Consider the following 22,775-nt stretch of genomic DNA (forward strand, 5'->3'; position numbering starts at 1 on the left):
TATTTAGAGGCAGACCTCATACGCAGGTCTAGGACTGTAAATGAACTAAGTGTTTGTGAATAAGTTTGGTGTTCGATTTGATAAGAGCTTGTTTATGTTCGTTCAATATACATAAGATTAATTAAACAAATAAACTTTAACAATTCGTTAAGTTAAACAAACAAGTTTGAACATATATATGTTCAGCTCGTTAACGTTTGTGAATAACGTTCATGAACAATGTTCACGAACCGTATTTATTAATAAAACTCTTTTCAATATGTTAAATAAATAATAAAATAAAATAAATAAATAAATTTAAATTATCAAACTCAATAATCAATCAAACAACTAAAAGTTTCAAATAATCAAATAAACTTGAATTGAGAGTTTGATAACATTTAAATGAACCGAGTTCGAACTAAACTCAAGCCAAGTTTGAATTGAGAACTTGATAACATCTAAATGAATCAAGTTCAAGCTCATAAAAAATAAACCAAGTCAAGTTTGAACACTCATTTCAAAGGTTTGATTTATTTTAAGTTCGGCTCGGCTAGATTATCTTATCAAACAAGTTTGAGCATCCCAAAACTCAGCTCGACTTGTTGACCGCCCTACTCTGGTCTCCTTATCTTTTATATCTCCACGTGGTGGAAGAGAATGTTTTCGTCAATTAGCAATTGATTTTACAGGAGATTAGAAGATTATACAATTTGGATTTAAGAAGTGTAACCTTGAAACTCAGGTGTGTAATTTAGCCATTTATAGACTCTGGGGAGCGATTTGATAATTTTGCAAAGGTGCCGGTGCATGATTTAAAATATATTAAATATCATGATTTACATATAATTTTAAGTTATATTTTCTCAAGAAGCTTATACATTGTATAATATTTAATTTTTTTCTTCTAATTTTAAAAATTTATAGTTTCTCAGATTATTTGTTACCTTAAAAAACTGAACTCGCGAACTGGGTCGTTGTTCGTCTACCCACATTGATTCGAGTTAATGGCCAGAAATTGAAACTAACTAATTAGGAATAATTTACTAAGTTTCTAGCAATTTATTTAGCTTTATATATATATATATATATATATATATATATATATATATATATATATATTGACTACTTTTGAAAAAAAAACCAAATGTTGATGAAACAGACAATTTAGCTACTGAAAACTGCATTTTGTAAAGTCCAACAATTTTACGAGGATATAATTGAATCAAACCACAAGTATGACTGGAAAAAGGAAAAATAAATATGACAACAAAAACCTGCAATAAAGTTATCCGCTCATATGACGATAATACACTATCTGAATGTTCCTATCAGCTAATCAATTGTTCAATAGTTTTGCAGAGATTCAATCAGCGGAATAAGCCATGTTTTTTGACAGATGAGAGGAAGATAAGAAAGAAAAAGTGCATCTGAAACCGCTTTTAGCATATCACACGAGTTAGGGCGAGCAACATCCAAAGTGTTTTTAAAAAATGCATAAGTCAATAATAACTCCAAAATATCTATGAAGCAACACACTAATTTAGTAGAATAGCATGTCGAGCCTCGAAGCAAAGAGACATCCATAGAGTATCTCTATGGTGGTGGTGAAGACTAGCAAGATACTGAACATAGATGAGTTTATATGTCAACAAGCCAAACCAAATTCTGTAATCATCATCAAACTACGGTATTAACTCGACAACAAAGTTTCTAAGAAGATATACATCCGCATACATGAAATATAAATTCAAACTCAAGATACCTATGAAATGACAAACAGGAACAGAAATGATGAGTGATTGCTTGTATCTAATCTAGAGTCATTATGGTTTACATACATGCGAAATTCTATCTATACGAGTAGCATATGAGTCATTGCAATGATTACAATGAATGATACAAGGGTTCAAACATTTATGGACCACCTTGACAGTGTCGAAAGTTTCCAGGTAAGCATGGTGCTTATGACCCACAACATTATTTGGTTGAAATGCAACCAGAACATATTCAGCCTCCCAGTATTATAGCAAAATAATTGTCAATGAGAATGCTTACCTGCGCGCAAAAAAATTGTCAGTGGTCTCATCTTTATGGGTGGGTAGGGAGGGGGGAGGGGGGAGGGGTCAAATTTGTAATTTTAGTTACCTCGTGATGGCTGAGAGCGAAAATATAATGAAGCCATGTCTTTGAGGTCTTGGAGTGGGATGAGATCCTTTACAACTTCTTCCATTGAAGGGCGAACTTTGGAATCCTTGCTGAGGCAATAGAAAGCTATCTTGGCAACCTTCTGCACTCCTTTAATTGAGTAGTTGAACTCCAAACGAGGATCTATGATCTGATAAAGCCTTCGCCTACCACCTAAATATGCTCTTGCCCATGCCACTAGATTTTGCTCCCCACTAGGCCGTTTCTTGTCCACGGACCTTCGACCAGTTAAAATTTCAAGCAATACAACTCCAAAACTATACACATCACTCTTTGATGTCAAGTGTCCTGTGTTTAAATTACATGAAACCCACATTAATCAGTGTTTAGTTGACTAAACAATTGATTTGATGAATAATCAGCTTATGCACAATTTTAGACATCAACATGATTTAACAAATACCAAGAGTTACTGATTCCAGATAGATACTATATCGTAGATTCCAAAAAATTAAAGTTTACGAGTTCTACAATTGAGTTTTATTTAAGTTTAAAACTGTGAAAGGTAAAAGAGCACAATGTAATGTTATGCTAGTATTTGAAGGCACTACATCTTTGTATATCACAACCCAACGGGATGAGAACACTCATTGCCATGCCCAACCACATATCCCAAATACTTCAGCCCTAGTTCACCTATATCAGATTATTAACCTTCTTTATTAATGTCTCTTGAACTAAAATAAGGTATCTCAGCTCGATACCTGGATTACCAACAACAAAAAAAAAGGGTATCTCAATCTCCCCTACTTAAAGACTTGATATCCTAGTCAACACAAAAACTTGACCCAAAGGTCAGAATCATCTTATGTTGGCTTCACCAACAAGTACCCCTCAGTCTATTTAGGATTAGGTTCTGCTTTGACACTAATTATCACCACCTGTCAAGAGGAGGAAGACCAATTCATTAAGTTGCCAAGCTTAACCACAGGACCAAACGCTAAGTACAATTTATTAGTAGCTTGGCCATTTAAGCATATTGTTGGGGACCCACCTAAAATAAATAAATACATAGGCTGAGGCTCAACAGTAAAATAGTAATGAAGTAGTGCAAATACAAAGAGAGGAAAGATGAAGGCAATAAGCCATAATGATTTTCTCCACTGCATGGTATCAGAGCCGCTAGATGCTCTTGGTGCGACATTCTGCTCCTCATTGCTTCATCATGAGGCCTCAATACTAAAATCTTCTCGTATTTCAATGCTTCTCTTGCACTATGCAAACATTGTGGCCATTATCACGGTGTTACATAAGGTACAATTTCTATGTTTTCCTTGTCATAATCATGTGCATCCATATGTAGTCAGGTCTTTGCTTTATCCATGTCCTACCATCTGGTGACAAATAATAGTATCTGGAATAAAGTTGATTTCTTCCCTTGAGTCCTACAATCCTTAATGAGTCTTGCAACTGGCAATTTCTTCTACCAAAATTTTTCTTCAATAGGAGTAGATTTCTCCTTTTTCTCATGGTTTATGTTCCTAATCTCTGTTGCATATTTCTTCATTCCAGTAAATGTGTTCTATATCCACCAAGCTCCATTCTGTGCAGCATCCACTAGGCTCTCTTATTGTCGAACATAATCTTTCTTATAATTTCTCTTTAGTCCTTGCGCAATTCCACTGCATCTACTGGGCTCTCATCATTTGGTTTTCAGTTGCAATGTGAGTTATCTTCCACTCCAAGATGTCCATGGCCCTCCTAAATTTCTCAAACTCTATAATATAACAACAAATAAACTAAATTGAGAAAACTACTTGCTCTTGGGTTGTTGTCAAAATCTGATTTACAGATCAAGGATAACCAAAACACTAAACAAGTGTTGCAAATAATTTTACTTATCCAAAAAAAAAGTGTTGCAAATACTAAGCTATTGTGGTTCAGCTATACATAAGAGGGTTTCATGTAGGTGGTGGAGGCTATCAGCAAGGGTGTGGAGGCTAAGTAGTCAAACAGCATAGAGTAAAGTGCATGTGTTGTGTAAAACTTGGACACATTAATGATAATTGCTATATTTTGAATGGATACTAGGTCATTCCTTGCAAATTGATCATGTGGCTCAGTTTGAACCACCTTCATATGTACCCTGTAATAGTAAGAAATCTAGTTCTAAGCTTCTAGCTCCATATCATTATCTCTATTGAGGATATTCCCATTTCCTAAAACTAAGTTGTAGCAAGTGCATCAACTCAATCGATTACTGTCATTGTTCATAGAGGTACATGTACCGCTTACTTGACACATACCTTTATATTATCTCCCTAAATCCTAGATTCAAGAGCCTTTAACATGTCTAGTAACATCTCTTCCGTTTCCAGCCTTGCATTACTATGATATCCTACCAATAATCACTGTTTACCAATAGAGGTAGCTCATTAAGAAAACATTGAGCAGATTTTTAGATGTAGCTCATTAAGAAACATTGAGCAGATGTTTACCAATAGATGTATCTCATTAAGAGACATTGAGCAGATTTTTGTTTCTTCATCTTTGTCACTTTCCTTTGTCTTTTATACACCTGACTTTCCTTTGAATTTATTGTCAGTAGGCAAAATCTATAAGAACTTTAACATTTATTATCATTTTATTTTTCATTTAGGATTCAAGGATTAAAAAGACTAGCGACACTCCTAGCCTCATGTCCGCATGTGGCAAAACCATTTCATTTTTCAGATATGTTTCCTTGGTTACCTAAGCTATTAGATTTACTTAAAATGATTCAACATTTGTTTGGTCTTTAGAATGTTCAGTGTAAACCTTGTCAGTTAGGGAAACATGTTTGGTAACACAAATCTGGGATTTCTCAAACAAGCAACTGAAATTCTTTTATTAAGGAAGAGTTCTATTATTTCTTTTGAGAAGTGGAATCATCCTTGTTCAACTTCAACAAATGTGTTTCAATACCTTTTCATTAGCACATTTTGATATCTACAATATAAATTGTGTTTGTCCAGAACTAGGATTTCTATTACCTTAATAATTACTCTAGACTAACACGGTTTTTCTTTATCAAAGATTTAAAATCTTTTTCATTTTAGTTCCTGTAGTAGTAATTCAATTTGGTATGTCTATAAGGAGTGACAATGCTAAAGTGTATTTATCTTATATCTTCCCGTCATTATTTTCCAATTAAGATCATTCAATAGTCCTCATGTTGTCGTACACCATAATAGAACCCCATGTTGAATGAAAAGAACAAAAATGTGAGAGGCAGCTTGCATATTTCTACTCTGAATAAGCGTTTCTCTAGAGTTATGGAATAATTCTCACTATGTGTTACTTTATAGATTGCATGCCTTCTTTGTTCTTATGAATCCCATTCAACACTTTCTTCTCTCTTGTCTTATCTTCCACTATAGATTGTACCCATCTATTGTCCTTATGAAGAGACAAGTTGACTCTCAATCTATCAATTATATCTTTTTTACTACTCTCATCTGCAAAAGGGTATGCTATTGCATTCTTAGGTTACTTCGTGCCTTTAATTTTGCAAATGTGGCCTCTTTTACTACACTTATGTCAACACAACCTCCCTATCTATGTCTAAGTCTGTAGTAGAGGCACTCCTTGTTCCTACTTTGCAGTCAATTTCACCGTGTTCCCTTTGTACAGTGCCGATGCCACTATGGACCTAGAGTAGAAGGCCAGGATCTATGCATGAACACCAAGAGACAAAATTGAAATTGAAAGTGAAAGCAGCTGCTCCTTGTAACTACTCTACTCTCCCCGCACCACTAAAATTTGTGCATGCACACCATGCAAGAAAACAAAGACAAAGCAGCCACTCCTTGAGACTCTACAATCCCTACACCATCCACAATCTTAGATGCTACTTCTAACTGGACCTTCATGTTCCTCTCTGAAATAGTACTCACAAATGCACTACCTTACAATCTCTTTCTTCGTCAATCTATTTTACTCTATTTATTATTTCTTCTTTAGCTTCACTTTCCATTTGTAAGACTGTCTCAGAAAACACTTCTATTCCAGTTTAGAATATGATATGTTAAATGAGATGGACTCTCTACTTCTAACAATACTTTGGAGTTTAATTCTCTTCATAGTTTAAAGTATCTTACATGCCACCCAACATAGTTGAAATATATCATTTCAATAAATGATCAAAACTCGATACTACTCAGTACAACCAATCATCTCAATGAGTATCTTTGCATGTCAATGATTGACACTTTTGGACATGCTACAACACAAATCATGATGAATTAAGATAATGTTATTATTATTTTAACGTGTGTCCATACAAGATAATATCAAAAGTGTACCATTCTAGATGAAATACAGAATCCAAACTTAGGTATATAGTTGTTTTATCTTCTTTTTCTTTTTCATCTCTGTCCTCTTTCCACCTCTAATTTGCCATCGGCACTATACATCGAAACATCAACATGATATTGAATTAGTATCATTCCAACCAAAGGCCAACTCCAACACTTAAGATTTGGACCTTATCCTCTTCCTTCTGGCAGATTTATAATTAGTTGTTGTGGGTGTTTAATGTGACAACGTCTATCAATTGTGGATCAGCCGATGGCTCAACTAGTCGCATCATATGATTATGATTGCTTCAGCAAGCAACATCTTGGATTGTTGCTCAAGGAGGAGTTTGGTCCTGTGTGTAAACTGAAAGTTACTGTGTGAATGAAGCAATATCCTAGGGCATGATATTTATATCTACCTCTGCTCTTTAATTTGCAGTACCTCTCACTTTGGGATTTATTTCCTTCTTAAAAATTGTTCAAGCATATGATATCATCGGTTATATTGGTGATGATGGTGCAAAAATCACAAAGATAAAAGCATAATCATTATTGCTTTAGGGAAGGCATTCATATCTCACAATAGACTTATGTGCTTAGCTAGTGTGATAGGAATTTTGTAAGGCTCCTCTGGAACCAAAAGTTGGATCAATTCGAAGTATCTATCTAACATTAGTTGGTAAACTAAAATTACCTAAGTGTCACTAAGCATGACATTTCATTTGTGCTAAGCATGATCAATCGATTTCCTAAGGCTTGATATCCAAATCATTGGGAGACAACTCTAATGATTTTATTGTCACTCAAATGCAAGGCTAAGTCAAGTCCAAATGCAGTGGCCAAGTCAAGTGCAGAGGCAAAATAGGGTTTAGCCACATGTGAGTTCATGTAGCTTAAACAACAGAGGATTGAGTTGAGTAGTGTTGAATGATCCTATTGAGATGATGAAACTGTGTTGTAAAAAATATATTATCATGCACATTGCTTCAATCTAGTCTTTTTTTATGAGATGAAGAAACACAAGACTGATTGGTACTTCATCAGGAAAAATGTGTGTAGAGACGTACCATTGCCTTTTTATTGGTACTAATGATAGTTAGAAAATTACTAAATGTCTTCAAGTGGTCATAGAAATGAATATATTTGTAATAAGGTGGGCTTCTACAATACTTTTAGACCAACATGAAGGAGAGTATTAAGAGACCTATTTGTAAATATTGCAGACTTATTTGTAAACATATGAATACACAAGGATGTATATTTATAAAAAGGAAAAGGTAACATATATAGGTAGAGAGGACTAGTAATTAGGAATTTCTAATAGTTTTTCCTCATTTCACTTATAAACCTTCCACAAGGGACTAAATAGGGTATCATTTGCAAGTCCTTATTTTCTCTGTTTTTAGATCACAACTCTAATATACTTCATAATGATTAATTTAGCTCTAGCCTTTTTACCAGAATCATCTCTCTTCTGTATTAGTTCAAATTTGACCTAGTAAACTCTTCAACATGTTTGTTTTAGTCCAAACTTGATCTAAGAAGCTCTTTGGACATGCTTGTTTCAGTCCAAGCTTGACAATTCTTGTCATTGACATTTTCGATACTGCTGATTAGTATCAATACTAAAAATTGTGATAAAGAATTACTTATGTTTCAAGAAAAAAGACTGACTCCAACTTCATTAAATGCCATGATTAATTCAACATGAAATGAAATGTGGAATCGCTAGCGTTTGCTACTTGGATTAACTTTTTGCCCCTATACAAATTGAAGTTGGATCACTACTCATCATCACTTTCCATTATTTTCAGCCATATTAAAACAATTCATTTTCCCCCATCATCAGTGATTCTGCAAGTTAAACAATATTCTGCAATTCTTTTCATCATTGCAATTAGATGAAAATTAACCATAATTTTCATATAGCAGGTTTGATTGCTCTTCACCATACAGTTAATGGTCTCTCACAATCTATTAGTTATTCTTATGTGTTGAAGAGCAGGTGGAAAATGTTCCATACCAAAATAGCTAACCACGGGATGGGGGAAATTTCTTCAACATAAGAATACCAAGGGCCACCACATGTTTACAAGTGACAAAAATAAGTGGGGAACAACTAGTTTCAACATGAGCCACACATACCCAACATGGTTCAAACATGAATTTGACTTCGACATTATGATGCGAGTATGGTGGAATACCATCATAACTCAAAGGTATGATTTGATTGAAACTTGAGTGAATTTCAGTCCAAGTGATTAATCATTATAGAATGCAATGGACATTGTCCGTGTCGATATGATATTAGAGTCAAATTTGTACCTCTAAATCATGATTGTGAGGTCACGTTGAAGCAAAATTGCTCCATGCCCATTGGTAGTGTTGAAGCATCATTGTTTCACCCAAGGATTTAAAAGTCGAGTTGTGTCGGTTGGCACAAGCGGAATTTATCATTTTGTCGGCTGACCAACACTAATACTAGCACGGTGAGGCAGTCGCGACCTCACTATTTTTTTTTCTTTTTTCTTTAATTTTTTATTTTAGATAGAAATTTTTATTTTTTTTAACAGGTAATTCCTTTCCCTATTATTTTTTCCCGTTTCATTCATTAAATTTTGTCCTCCTTATTAGTTTTTCCTCCATTTATTAATTTTTTTCACCTTTATCTATCCACAAAGGTAAATAGAGAGAAAAAATATTTCTTCAAGGATGGTTTATTTTTCTCTCTTCTTTATCTCTTCACAAAGTAAATAAAGAAAAAAAACTCTTAAGATAACAAAAATTAATATAATATAATTTCTAACTTTATAAAATATACTACTAATAATAAATTGAAATTTTCTATATATAAATTTGGTCAAATTTTAAAATACTCAAATTAAATCTAGTTTAAACCTACGTAATCTTACATATCTACTTGGTGGATTTCAATTAACCTTAAATTGACTTTTACTCAATAAACATCAAACATTTGACGGGATAATATCAAAACTTAAGTTTAACATCTTAAATATAACTCAATAGTAGGCATCTATAACAATCAAATATTAATAAAATTATTTTTTAATTAATATTTTATATTTAAAAAAAGTACAAAAACTGACGATAAGATACCAAAATTATATTATTCCGATCATAAATTGAAACTTCGGCATGATTTAAAATTTTAAACCTTATTTCACCCTTTTCATCTGTATAAAAGTATAATGGGTGGCTCTTGATGCTTATTGAGGAACCCCCTCAAGTAGATACTTATTTGAACATCATTTCACGCTCCCGGGGTTATGGTGTAGCGGCAGGGCATTCAGGTTGTCACCTAGGCACCTGCGGTTATCACCCAGGCACGCAACTAAAGGATGTTGGGCTCCTGGGCTGCTGCTGTGAGCGCTTCCCGATTTATCCATGGGCCGATGGGAAACTTCCGTGGGGTCGGGCCGGTGACCCCAGACTTGACGTTACCCAACCTGGTTAATCATTTATTTGAACATCATTTCAACATTTTGTATATATAGGTCAACATTACCATAGGCTTATCAGGTTTATCATCAGATCAGCTCTACATAAAATAACAAGTGTAACCATCAATCTATTCAAAGTCATCTAAGTTGTATAAAACAGCATAATTACTGAGTCATGGAGGCCATTAGATTTTGTAGCATACCTGTCATCACATATTCTGGAGCAGCATAACCATAAGTACCTACAACACGGGTGGAAACATGAGTCTTATCACCTTGAGGCCCAGCTTTTGCCAACCCAAAATCTGATAGCTTTGCATTGTACTCCTGGAATCGAAGGACCCAAATAATCACTTCAAGGAACTTATGAAACTTGAAATAAAAAATAAACATCAATTACTTACCGTATCTAGAAGAATATTAGATGTCTTAAAATCCCTATAAATAACTGGATCAGAACCCCCATGCAGGAAAGCTAGTCCTTTAGCAGCCCCTAGTGCAATTTTCATCCTACTAGACCAAGGCAAAGGAAGAGCCCCTGATAGTAATAATAAAGTAAATATTAACTTAGAGACTTTTGATATACGACATGTGCACTTTAATAACAAATTTGGCTTCTAGGAACTTTTTAACATCATTTACTCAATAATTACTAAGTAGAAGAATATCATCAATTAAGGTTTAAAATTTCAAGCTATGTCGGAGTTTCAATTCATGATCAAAGGATACAATTTCAATATTGTATCATGCTGCGCTAATACAATATCATGTTGTGCCAATACAATTTCAATATTTTTTAAATATAAAATATATTAATCAATAAATATTTTTATTAATATTTGATTGCTATAGATGCTTATTGTTGAATTAGATTTGATATTATCTCGTAAATGTTTGATGCTTATTGAGATAAAATCGATTTAGGGTTAATTGAAGCTCACTAGGTAAACATGACACAATCAAGGAAGTTTAAATGGATTAATAATGAATTTATTATCATCAATTTAAACTTAAACTAAATTTATATATATAATAATTTAATTCATTATTTTATATAATTCATTAGTAATAGTAAATTTTATAAAGTTAGAAATTATATTATATTAAAAAATTATCTTTTATAATAATCTATATCCTCATCTTTAAAGATGTTTTTTTCTCTCTGTTTACCTCGTCGACACATGAATTAACTATGGACGGATAGATGGACGAAAAAAATTATACATATTTCTCTCATATACGGATGGAGGGAAAAAAAAAATTCTCCCATAGACAATAGGAGGAAAAAATTATCAAGAAAAAAAGCAAAGAAAAAAAAACACAGAACAAAGGAAAAAAGCCACAGCTTTTCTCGAGGTCGCAATAGCCTTTGCGACCTCACAGCTCCAAGCCTGATATCGTGATGGGTGGCTGGGAAAATGGTAAATTCCTCCTGTGTCAACCGTCACTAATCAACATCTTATACTGTGTCATCAATATAATTATTGAAAAACTGTGTTATGGATATATGCCAAATGAAGATAGAGTGAACTTTGGTATTTGTCAACCATGACCCATGACAGATCACCTTCTTGAGCTTATATAGCTTAGTTCCACCAACTAATATTGCAAGATTATAGATCAATGTATATGTTTTCAGTGAGATCATAACAACACATTTTAATATACAACTGAATATTTGTCAACCATGATTGATAACCAAGGAAAAATAGTATATAACCAGAATTAGTGCTATGTTACTCAGAGAGAGGGAGATTGAAGAGAAAGAAGAGGGAAGGGAGGAGACAGAGGGGGAAAAGACGGAGAGGAGAAAAGGGATCAAAAGTTGTTTACTAGGAATCTAGGATGATGGAATGGATCAGAAGTTATTTAATTGGATGAGGAACAGTGAGGGAATAAATTCTATCTATGCCCCTCTACTCTAACCTCTTTTGCATCCTAAGTTGAAAAGGTAGTGGCAATGGTTGACAGCCAGGAGCAGTCCGGTGATGGTCTGCATTAGTCCGATGGTGGTCCTGCAGAGCAGTCAATGGTGAAGAAAGGACATAATGGTCTTTTACCACTTCTAGATTCTTCTCCCTTCAATTTATTTGTTTTGGACAGATCAATTTCAGTATAAACTGTAAAGGAGAGTCGAGTAAACATTTGCTCCCTAGTTGAGCCATTAGAGAAAAATGTCTAGAAATATTTACCATATAAGTTAAGCTAAACCTTTTTTTTCAAATTAAACGCACTTCACAATTGCCATATAAGTTTACTGCTATGCTTCGTCCATATGAACATATATAGCAATGAAAAATCCATTGGTATAAAACTAATTTAATTCTAGGTGGAGAAACAAGGTCCACATATTATGTGATAGGAACAAAATCATTTCTTTATTCAAAAAGATTGTTCCACACCATTAGTTGCATTACCTGATTTAGCTAAAACTTTTGAAATTGAGTGTGATGGTTCAAGAAGAATAGGTATAAAGGTGTGCTAATGCAAGAAGTCTGCTTATTTTAGTGAGAAGCTGTGTAGAGCAGCTTTGAATCCAATTTATGACAAGGAGATCTATGCTTGGATGAGGACCTTAGATACTTGCTAGCATTACTTAAAGAGTTTGTCATAATGATCTTTGAACTTAGGAATTGGGTTTGGGTTTATATTAGGAATGATAGGTGTAGACTAATTGGCATACTAAGTTGCATCTCCGAGGAAATGGACATTTCAAATCATTGCTCGGATCAATGATAATGCCTACAAGCTTGACTTGCCAAATGACTATCACATGAGTGCTACATTCAATGTTTCTAATCTTTCTTCCTTTGATGTAGATGATGAAGATTCAAGGACAAATCCTTTTGAGAAGTGGGAATGAAGACTCAGATTGAAACCGAATTGTAGCTAAGCAAGCTAAAGATGAGAATAAAGCTAAGGTCATGAAAAGAAAGAGTAACACATTTTAGAACTTCTTGATGAAGCATCATATATCAATAGAGGCCCAATTACCAGGTCTAGGACTAAAAAGATGAAGGAAGCGCTCAAAGAGTTGATTGAAGATGCCAAAACCCAAGGCTGAAGTTAAAGCATATTTGAACAAGAGCAAGTCACGCAACCTAATCAATCAAATTCAAGTCTTAGATGGGCTTAATTAGTCACTTATGCCTCATTTATATATGGTAGGAGCAATTTTAATGTGTAGGCCTAATTTTGCCTTTATTTTGGTTTTAACAATGACTTAAGCCCAAACTAGTTAAGTGGTCTGCCTAGGACTTCTAAATGGGCTTACTTTATGTATCTAATGTTTATATTCAATTCAAAAGAATGGTGAGGCTCTTGTTGGTTCTTCATTGAACTAAAGTTTATCAAGTCAACCCTTGTGGCATTAATCGACTTGTCAACCTAAATCTCATATGCTGTGAAAAGTGGTTTTTCTATCTCATATACCTTAGGTTCATACTTTATTAAACATTAGGTCTACCTTTTATCATCCATCTAATTGATTTAGGGTTCTCTAATTTTCTATCTCCAATTTGTAATGGATTCACGAGACATTATTCTCAAGTCCATGTCACCTATTCACCAATACGATAACTTGTATCATTGTACAAGGTGCAGAACTTTTAGGTGCATGTGTTCATCAATACTTAGGTACACCCCTAAACTAAGGGAAAAAAATAAGAGAAAAAAGGCTAACAAAATGACTATAATGGACATAATATTATAAGGAATTCAGCAAGTTAAGCTGATAAACTTCTACAGTTCTACTCACTCCGGAAAAGATGATTTTCAAGACTTCCTCGTGACATGAATTCATAGACAAGTAATCTTTGATCGTCTTCAATGCAATATCCTATCAGCTTTACAAGGTTAGGATGATGTAATTGTCCGAGGAATTTAATCTCAGCCTGCGATGCATCCATGTATTTCAGTCAGTTAGAATTTTTCTAGTTTATTGTAGATCTTTGGGAAAGAAAGTACTCACAACCCACTCCCTGTGACCCTGGAGTGCATCAGGCTTCAGACTCTTGACAGCAACAGTGAGACCTGTGCCTGGTTTTGCAGGAGTTGTGCCATTCTCCTCTATCCATCCTTTGAAAACATATCCAAATCCACCCTCCCCAAGAATACTATCAGGTCGAAAATTACCAGTAGCAGATTTCAGCTCCTGGAAAGTAAATTGAAGCAATTGATGAGATGTTTTGTCCTGAGACGTTGGATCTTGATTATTTTCCATCGAGAAAGCAGACTCATGAGAAGCAGCAAGTTCACGGTTGCTAGCATTTAAATATCTTTTTTCAGTTGCTGCACACAAGAACAAATTTGAAACATTTAATCTCTTTCTAGATGGTCACACTTCACATCACAATTAAAGAAACAAAGAGAAATAGATCTCAGCTCTCTCAAAATCATTAGGGTAAGGAAAATTAAAAAGAATAATCCAACCTCGTATATGATAATAAGATTATGTTATTATCAGCTTGTTTGGAATCATTTCTTAGAGAGAAGAATTCCAATTTCAAAATGATAGATCAGATTGAAGCATTGTGTTCCAATGATATATAGAAACTAGTCACTCTTTTGTCCAAGTTATGGCAAGTCTATAATCACTTGCAAGTGGGTGTTTACAATTAAATATTCAGTGATCCCTCCCTCAACTAACACATTCAAAGCTTGACTAATTGCAAAATTCAACTAACTAGACACAATTTTTCATGTGGCCAAATTAATTTAGTTTGACTCCTCCTTATTGTAGAAGTTAAGGAAATTGCCTTGATATTATGATATATAGAGCTATTAAATGGTATAACAATAAATATAAAACAGCTAATGTAAGACCAAATTTACTACACTAATAATTATATTAACCTATACCACTAACACTTTTCTTCATGCTGGAGGATAGATACTATCTATGTTTGCTTATTTTATGATACTAAAGGTTCACGCAGGAAAAGCAGAGTAATCCTTCACCTCAAACTAGTAGTAAATGGAGAGAGGAGGAAAAGAGAGATCCCATGCATCTCTCAGAGTGGACTGCTAAGAGTGGGCGTCACCCTAGAGTGACACATAATAGCATGTGGCACACAAAAGAAAGTAGAGAAGGAAACCACTTAACAAGTATCATAAGGATAACAAAGAAGATGAGAAAAAACTTGCAACTACCTCAAATGGGGTTCTCCCAGTAGCATCACACACAACTGCACATAACAAATAGATCAAAGGGGTGAAGGGAAATGATGGATGAGAACCAAAGGGCCTAAGTGGCATATACAACATCATTCGAATATGACACTTAGGTATACTGAAGGAAAGTTGATAGAGGAAAGAGATGCTAGGAGGCAAAGAAAACTCCAGTGAAGAAATAAGCAACATGAAGAAATTGTTATTGGACAATTTGAGGGTAGATATGAGAATTGCTGAAAGAAAATAAGGAATACATAAAATTACTTAATGATCAAGGCAATATGTTAGATATGTTAGACAGATAGATCTATTGGATCTTACTACACGAAGACAAGGTGGCACTTGGTTTGCTGCAGAATGGCTCTATAGTCAATCTAGATCTAATAGAGCTAGAGAAAATGCTCGGTGATAATATATAACAATAGAATATCCATCAGAGGGGGAAAACAACAATAAAACCAACAAAGAGAGATGCAATGAAGAGTTGCACTCATGGCAACGGCAAGGAGTTTCACCTTATGACATTTTATGGGAAGCTAGATTTAAAGTATTACTACAACTATGTATTCATGCATTTCTACTCCAAATTGTATCACTCCCCCATGAGTCCTAAGTCCACCATTTTAATTAAATTGTAAATTGTGAGTGAATCTCATCATGGTTGACTTCTACCAATACTTTCTAATGGTTTAGAAGGGATTTTGGCACCCAATAAAGGTTGGGTCCAACTAGGTTGACCAAAAATTCCTTTAGAACTCATTCCCTCCTAATTATCTTGGTTCTCCCTTGACCCTTAGCAATAAGGCAATAGTGTTCCTTTTCCTTTTAGTTCTTGTATACCCTAGGCCACTCTTACAAAAGTTAACCCTTTTAGGGTGTTAAAGCCAATGGTAAATTTTTTTAATGTTAACCTTAAGGAATCAACTTGATTCCTTAAAGTTTCAATTTCTAGCTCTAATTCCTTAATTCTAAGGAAAGGGAGTCTTGGCGCAACAGTAAAATTGCTGGTGTATGACCTAAAGGTCACAAGTTCGAGTCTCGAAAATAACCTCTTGCAAAGCAGGTAAGGTTGCGTATAATAGACCCTTTCCTGAGACCTTGCCTTGGTGGAAGCTTCATGCACCGGACTACCCTTTTAATTCCTTAATTCTAAGATCATTAGAGTCATTGCAAGGAATAATAAAGCTAAGTTTATCTTCTAGAAATGAAACTTGCTTTTTTAATCTTTATTTATTTTCACATTTATCTAATGACTTGTTTAACAAATTAACTAAATATAGTAATTAATTTTCAAAGGATGAGAATTTTACCTCTATGAGTCGCTTGAGTTATCATATTTGGCTCCCCCAACATAATATCCTTTCTTCTTCGATCTTCGAATAATGGGGGGAGACTGCATAATCAATTGTCATAAAGGCAATATTTGCTCTATGAGTCACCACCACTTCTTCATCGACGGATGATGAGGATGAGGTTTTATCCCAAATGGCCGCTAAGGCCTTCCCTCCTTCTTGTTGCCTTTCTTCAACTTAGAACATTGATCCCCAACATGTCCCTTCTTTTAGTAATTGTAACATCGGATTGATTATTTCTTTCCTTCTTCCCTTTCTTCTTGAGGTATTCTTGGAGATCCCACCTACTCAATTTTAGTTTTGAAAATTTTCCTTACCTATCATACAACCCTCTTCATTGAAATCCTCGTCAATAGTGCACTCATCGTAGCTAGAGGATGGAGCCTTTTTCTCCTCCTTCCCAATAAGTGCTAGATTTCGGCTTTGGTAGGCTTCCTACTCCTCCATCTTCGGGTTCCTAGAAACATGCAATTCCATTTCTAACAACTCATCTAAAGTACTTACATCAAAGTTTCATGCGATGTAGTAGCTATTGACGATGGAGTTCCAATAAAGTGTCCTCAGGAATGCACATTGATGGCATTTCTAATAAGGTCAAGGTTTGTGGCATCCTCTATAGAGTTGACGCACAAGCTCCTTGTACTGGAAGTGCATTTGAGGTACGGTCTCCCCCTTTACCATGGTAAAAGTGTTCAATTTTGTGCAAAGGAGAATTTGCCATGCAAGTCTAGCTTCCGATGAGTCTTCATGCATCGCTACCATCCGTTCCCATAAGTAGCACCCAATTTTGTTTATCTCTTGCTCCAAGAGGAATTGCTCAAGGGCATTTTTGCTTTGGTGTCCACCACTACTTCCTTCTTTTTCTTTTTGGTACTTAACCAAAGGTAACATTTTGCCTTCTAAATCAAGAAGAAAGTCATATCCTCCCTCAATTGCAATTTGCATCTTGATCTGAAGGTGGAATTAGAGCATCATCTTCCTCTTCCATGATTGGAAGTTTTCCTCTAGCCTTGGTATTTAGAATTTCTCTACGGCCATGGTGCTTTTGTTAGTAATTAGTACTACAAAACAAATGAAGCTCTAATACCCTTATTGGAGGATCACAAGGCCGAGCTAGAGGGGGTGAAATCGTGAATACAAATGTTGTTAATTAAAAGCTTAAAAGATTATTTCTTATTGCTTAGCAAGGTAAGAATACAAAAAAATCACAGTGGACATAAAAAAAACAAAATAAATAACAACGAATCCAAGTGGCACATGGCTTTAACGTGGTTTACAACTCCCCACGAGTTGATATGTCCACAACCTAAGTCTAGATCAACCACTAATCTTTCTCCTTCTTGGTAAAGTCTTGGAGGTAAAGAAACCTCTTATACTTGAGAAAGATTACACTTAGATTCACAAAGAAAGCTTTTAAAGGAGTTACAAGAAGGCTTAGAATTAGCTCAAGTATTATTACGAATGTTAATTCCTAAATTTTCACAACGAGCTCGTTTTATAGCCTTCATCCAACAATTGTTGCCCGACGCCAATAGTTGACTAGAATTCTTCATTAATCAATTGGAGTATTGTTGTTATCAACAAGTTCGACTATTGCTGTTTTATCAATGGATCACTCCATAGTGGCTCCAATAGCATCAATTGACTAGAATTTTATCATCAATTGACTACCCTTAATCAGTAGACTCAGCAATCAACTTGGCCACAAAGAGAAGCATTTTGTCACAGGTCATCTAGCTTCAATCAACTACACTAGTTGACCAGACAGCAATCAAATACACCAATCAATGGACAAGAGTCAGCTGATATTCCATATCGTCAACTAGTATACCACAAATTGGACACAAACATTGAATCTCCTAATTTGGGGTTTGGGGTTTGGGGTCTGAGTAGTCAATAGATTCTAATCTATCAGTTGACTATTCGAAGGAGTCCTCGATTCATCCATCAATTGATTAGTGTAAGTACTAATCAATAATCTCATGACTCCGGCCAGTTTTAAAGTCGAGCCTACCTATTTTGAGATTCTACCCTCACTGGGTATAGTTTATCTCAACACTCAACTCACGAAGAGTTTACCCTCGCTATGAAGTCATCTCTTGTCAAGCTACTCATCCTTAGATGCACCGGAGCCTATGGCTCCTCCTCAACTCAGTCATACTTTAATGCTCCTCGTCCTACAATCCCTCAAATGCGTCATGCCATCCTTTCCGATCTTTATAGACCTTGAGCCATTAGATTATCAACCGACCTTGGCTACCAAGTTGTCTCCATGTGTATGTCTCCAAGTCTTACGCGATCCAAATACGGATATCAAATACAATAATAATTCTAACTTAAACTATTTTCCCAATCCATCAAAACAACAATCATACCCGATCTCAAAGGTGTGATTGCACCACCACCAGCACCAATAACCAAACCTTATTCTACTAGGTGGGATCGGCTATGTAGATCCTTTTATACCACTGATTTCTATCCCATACTATATCATCATCTATATTTAAATAAATTTTATCTTGTATTATTATTTTTAACCAAGTCATTTTTTGTCTTCTTCTGCCTTGTTTGATGTGCATATTTGTCATAATTTCACATTGCCTAATTGGATCATTTATTGGTCATAGTGTATATTTGTACCATCTTAAGCGTGTCTCTTGGAGTTTTTCCTTAATAGATGCAACCCCGATTTTAGAAGGGAAAGATTTTAGGCTTAGTAGAATAAAGACAGAATATATGGAATTTAAGTTTAGCAATATTAGACGTAATGAGACAATTGTTAAGATAGGAGATGATGAGTTGCCCAGAACCGAGAGTTTTAAATATTTAAGATCATTTTTGTAAAATGATGGAGGTATTGAAAGAGATATCTTACATATAATACAAACAGGATAGTTGAAATAGAGGAGAGCGTCAAGTGTTTTATGTGATCGTAAAGTACCTCTAAAACTTAAAGGAAAGTTCTATGTTATATGGGGTTGAATGTTGGGCTATGACTCGAGCACATGAGCAGAAGATGAGAGTTACAAAGATGAGGATGTTAAGGTGGATATGTGGGCATACGAGGATGGACAGAATAAGAAATGAGAGCATTTGTGAGAAAATCGGAGTTACATCTATAGAGAGAAAACTCTGAGAGATGCATTTAAAATAGTACGGGCATGTACTTAGATACCAATAAATGCTCCAGTTAGGCAATATGAAATTATGACAAACACACATATCAAACGAAAAAGAGGACGACAAAAAAAGACTTGGTTAGTAACAATAAAACAACATAAAATTTATTTAAGTTTAGATAATGATATAGTAGGAAATAGAGCTCAATGACATAAAAGGATCCATATCGTCAAACCTAACATAGTGGGATAAGGCTATGCAGCCCCGATTTTCTTTTCTCCCGATAGATGCAACCAAATTTAGTGTGTTTGCAACAACAATAAATTTTAAATTTAAATAGCTCATCTTAAAAATCCTAACATCAAAGTTTGGTTTTGCATACAAAACCAAAAAGAAACATCACACATATACTGTCATACACATCAAGATGATGTGGTCTATAGAATGTTAGGGTGTGTTTGGTTTGTTTGCATTTTTATTTCATTTTCCAGAAAACCGCATTTTCTCATTTTTCAAAAAATGACTTTTCTGCATTTTTCGTTTTCTTATAAAATGCTCTCTCTTTTTCTTGAAAATGAATGTGGAAAATGCAAACCAAACACCCCCTTACTTTTTTCAAATAGAAGAAACCTATTACCATTAACCTTTGCAAAATCAGATGTTGATTCTACCCACCTTTAAGCCTTCCTAAAAAAGAATGAAGATCAGCTCCTATGGTAGTAGGAGCCTAACCTATGGGGGAAATAGTAGCATTTCCCTTAGTAGCATTTCCCTACTTGAGATCTTCCTCCATGGTCATATAGCATCATGACCTGATCATCAATACATAGGCTTGACTGATATGGAGTAGAGATGTAGACCAAATGACTTAGGTGTATACAATGGTGGATTATCTTGGAGTACAATAGAATGGTGTACCACATAGGATTATCTGTGTACCAGATGGAATGATAGATCAATATCTCATCAAGCAGATTATTGGGTTTGACTAAATAAAGGGCCAACAACTCAATGTTGAATTTTTTCACTTTTTTTTGTTTTGCTAAAAAAAAGTACATGAAGGATTCAGATATCTTTTATACGAGGTGGCATAGTTGCTTTTTCAATTTTTATTATACTTTTTCTCTCATAATATATACTTAAATTCTTTATATAGACAGGTTTCTATTGAACTACATTAATTGTTCTTACTTCTTTTATATATTATTTTTATTCATCCAAGAGAGACAAGGAATCAATCACAGGGCTTGTGGTAGGGGTTATTCTACATTTTAGAAGAATTGGATTTGGATCCACAAGTGTATAGTTTGAGACAGTGGAATCTACAAAGTAGTGCTAGAGAGGTCTCCAATTGCATCCAGAATTGTTAGAGGCACTTGTAGTTCCAACACTCTTCATGCTTGAGCTAAAAACAGCTAAACCTTCCTTTACTGCTTCTTGAATCTTAAGAAAGAATTATTCAACAAAAGGCGATGGAGAGTGAATATAATTCAACTTCCGTAGCTGTCTTTTGACTCCACTATATTCTTCAAACGTTCATCCCTTTTAATTGACTATGCATCAGAATGATGAAGAGCGAACCGAATAGCTCAATAAAAGTACAAATTAAGAAAGAAACAGAACCTGATCTATAACCTAAACAGAGCTACAGAGATCCATCTTTTCATGTGAAAACCATAACGACGTGGGAATCAGTCAATCAAATAAATCCCCATCTAGACTTGGAAATTCAGCAGAGAGAGAGAGCGAGAAGAAAGCACCTGCGTCATAGAACACACTGGTCTTGGGCTGGATCGCGTTGGGAGATGCGCTGGCGGCGGCGTCCGTCGTTCCACAAGTTCCACGAAACCCACTAGCGATGGCTGACCAGAAGCCGCAGCTCTGCCCCATCGCCACCTCCTCCCCCGCGAGCTCAGCGAATACGGCTATCGGAGGGGAATCGAAACGCAGGAAGTAAAACGCGAGGATTCCATGCCAAAGAGGAAGAAAGGAGAAGCAGATGGAAGGAAGAAGAGAAGAGGAATTGGGGTAAAGAATTGATAGAAAAGGTGAAGTCGTCGTCGGTTGCCACCACCATTATCGCCGTATATGCGAAAAAAAAGCGGCTTTTCTTTATTTGTTCATTTTCCCCCTTATTTCGCAAAAATAAATAAAAAGAAAAAAAGAATAGAGAGAAGGTGGTATACGGAGATCAGTCAATTCGCGCGCACTTGGCCTTGCTCCCATTTTTTCTTTAAAATCCATATATTTAATTTTTGGATAAGATATATTAGGAAGTGCATCAGCTTTTATATTTTAGATTTATCGTTAAATAAAAATCCCTCTAATATATCATAGTTAAAATTCAAATTACCTGATTAACTATTTAAAAAATCTAACATAAAATGATAAAGGGCTCACTTACACGAGAAATACTCGTACGAAAGCTTTTATGGGTTAACACAATCGTCTCGCAAATAGTAAGCAGTTATGGTACCTTAAAAAGGTTAATATCTTATATACCTAAAGTGATGACAAATTATGATGTGGCTAGATGAAAAGGGCTTCATGGGGAGATTAAGAATGTTGCTGCATTCTTTAAGTAAATATTCCAAAGCAAGAGAAAGTATTGTAGGGGTTTTCTTCATCTCCGAAAGGTATCGAAGAAAAAAAAAATAAAGGTGAGAAGTATAAAGATAGAGAGATTTTGGGAGTGATTCACATAGGAATCATAGAAATCAGAGGCTAGCAAACCATGTAAAATTGGTTTATCACGTTGTGTTGTTTTATTTTGTTTGTCATGTACTAACGATTTGTAGACAGCAGAATGGATGAAAAGCAGGTGTCTATTCACCCATCTAACTGCTTCTCACATTCCTATCCATAGAGAAGTTCAATAAGTATTGGGGTATTGGTAGACGGAGAAGTTCAAAAGCTGTTGATAGAAGCTCGATAAATCTTGGTAAATGTTGAAACTCAACAAGTGTTCACAGGATGCTCAAAAAACTAAGGTTGACCATGAGTACAAGCTAAGTGTCGTTAAGGAACGAGTCCTATTGGTAGAGGAAGATCCAAAGATTAGGCCTCTTGGCAAATGAGGAATACTTAGAGCATCCACATCAATTACCCTAAACTAAACTTTTACCTTAAATTTTACATTTTACATTAAAAAAATATCCACATCAGATACCCTACTCATTCTCTAAATATACATTTTATGAATAGTA

The 22,775-nt window shown here is 34.9% G+C and overlaps 1 protein-coding gene across 2 annotated transcripts; it reads right to left on the reverse strand.

The window, feature by feature from the left end:
- Positions 1–1,619: 1,619 nt before the first annotated feature.
- On the reverse strand, positions 1,620–21,680 carry LOC121986039 (serine/threonine-protein kinase PBL35-like). Of its 2 annotated transcripts, none has more exons than XM_042539806.1 (7): positions 21,330–21,680; positions 13,896–14,078; positions 13,683–13,818; positions 10,330–10,463; positions 10,129–10,252; positions 2,128–2,475; positions 1,620–2,037 (listed from the first exon to the last, which is right to left on the reverse strand). In XM_042539806.1, exons 1-7 carry the CDS (start codon positions 21,336–21,338, stop codon positions 2,021–2,023), a joined length of 951 nt encoding a protein of 316 aa, XP_042395740.1. In that variant the 5' UTR covers positions 21,339–21,680; the 3' UTR covers positions 1,620–2,020. The 2 variants fall into 2 exon arrangements, with proteins under 2 accessions (XP_042395740.1, XP_042395738.1); XM_042539804.1 differs by having other exon boundaries at positions 13,896–14,215; positions 21,330–21,679.
- Positions 21,681–22,775: the final 1,095 nt, after the last annotated feature.

This window comes from Zingiber officinale, chromosome 5B (assembly GCF_018446385.1).
Source record: "Zingiber officinale cultivar Zhangliang chromosome 5B, Zo_v1.1, whole genome shotgun sequence".
NCBI classification, from domain to species: Eukaryota; Viridiplantae; Streptophyta; class Magnoliopsida; order Zingiberales; family Zingiberaceae; genus Zingiber; species Zingiber officinale.

Coding starts and splice junctions, on each gene's coding strand:
- LOC121986039 (XM_042539804.1), bottom strand. CDS start 21,459: ATGGGGCAGAGCTGCGGCTTCTGGTCAGCCATCGCTAGTGGGTTTCGT. Junction 14,216..21,329: donor CAGTGTGTTCTATGACGCAG/GTGCTTTCTTCT, acceptor TCTTGTGTGCAG/CAACTGAAAAAAGATATTTA. Junction 10,464..13,682: donor TGAAAATCATCTTTTCCGGA/GTGAGTAGAACT, acceptor TATTACTATCAG/GGGCTCTTCCTTTGCCTTGG.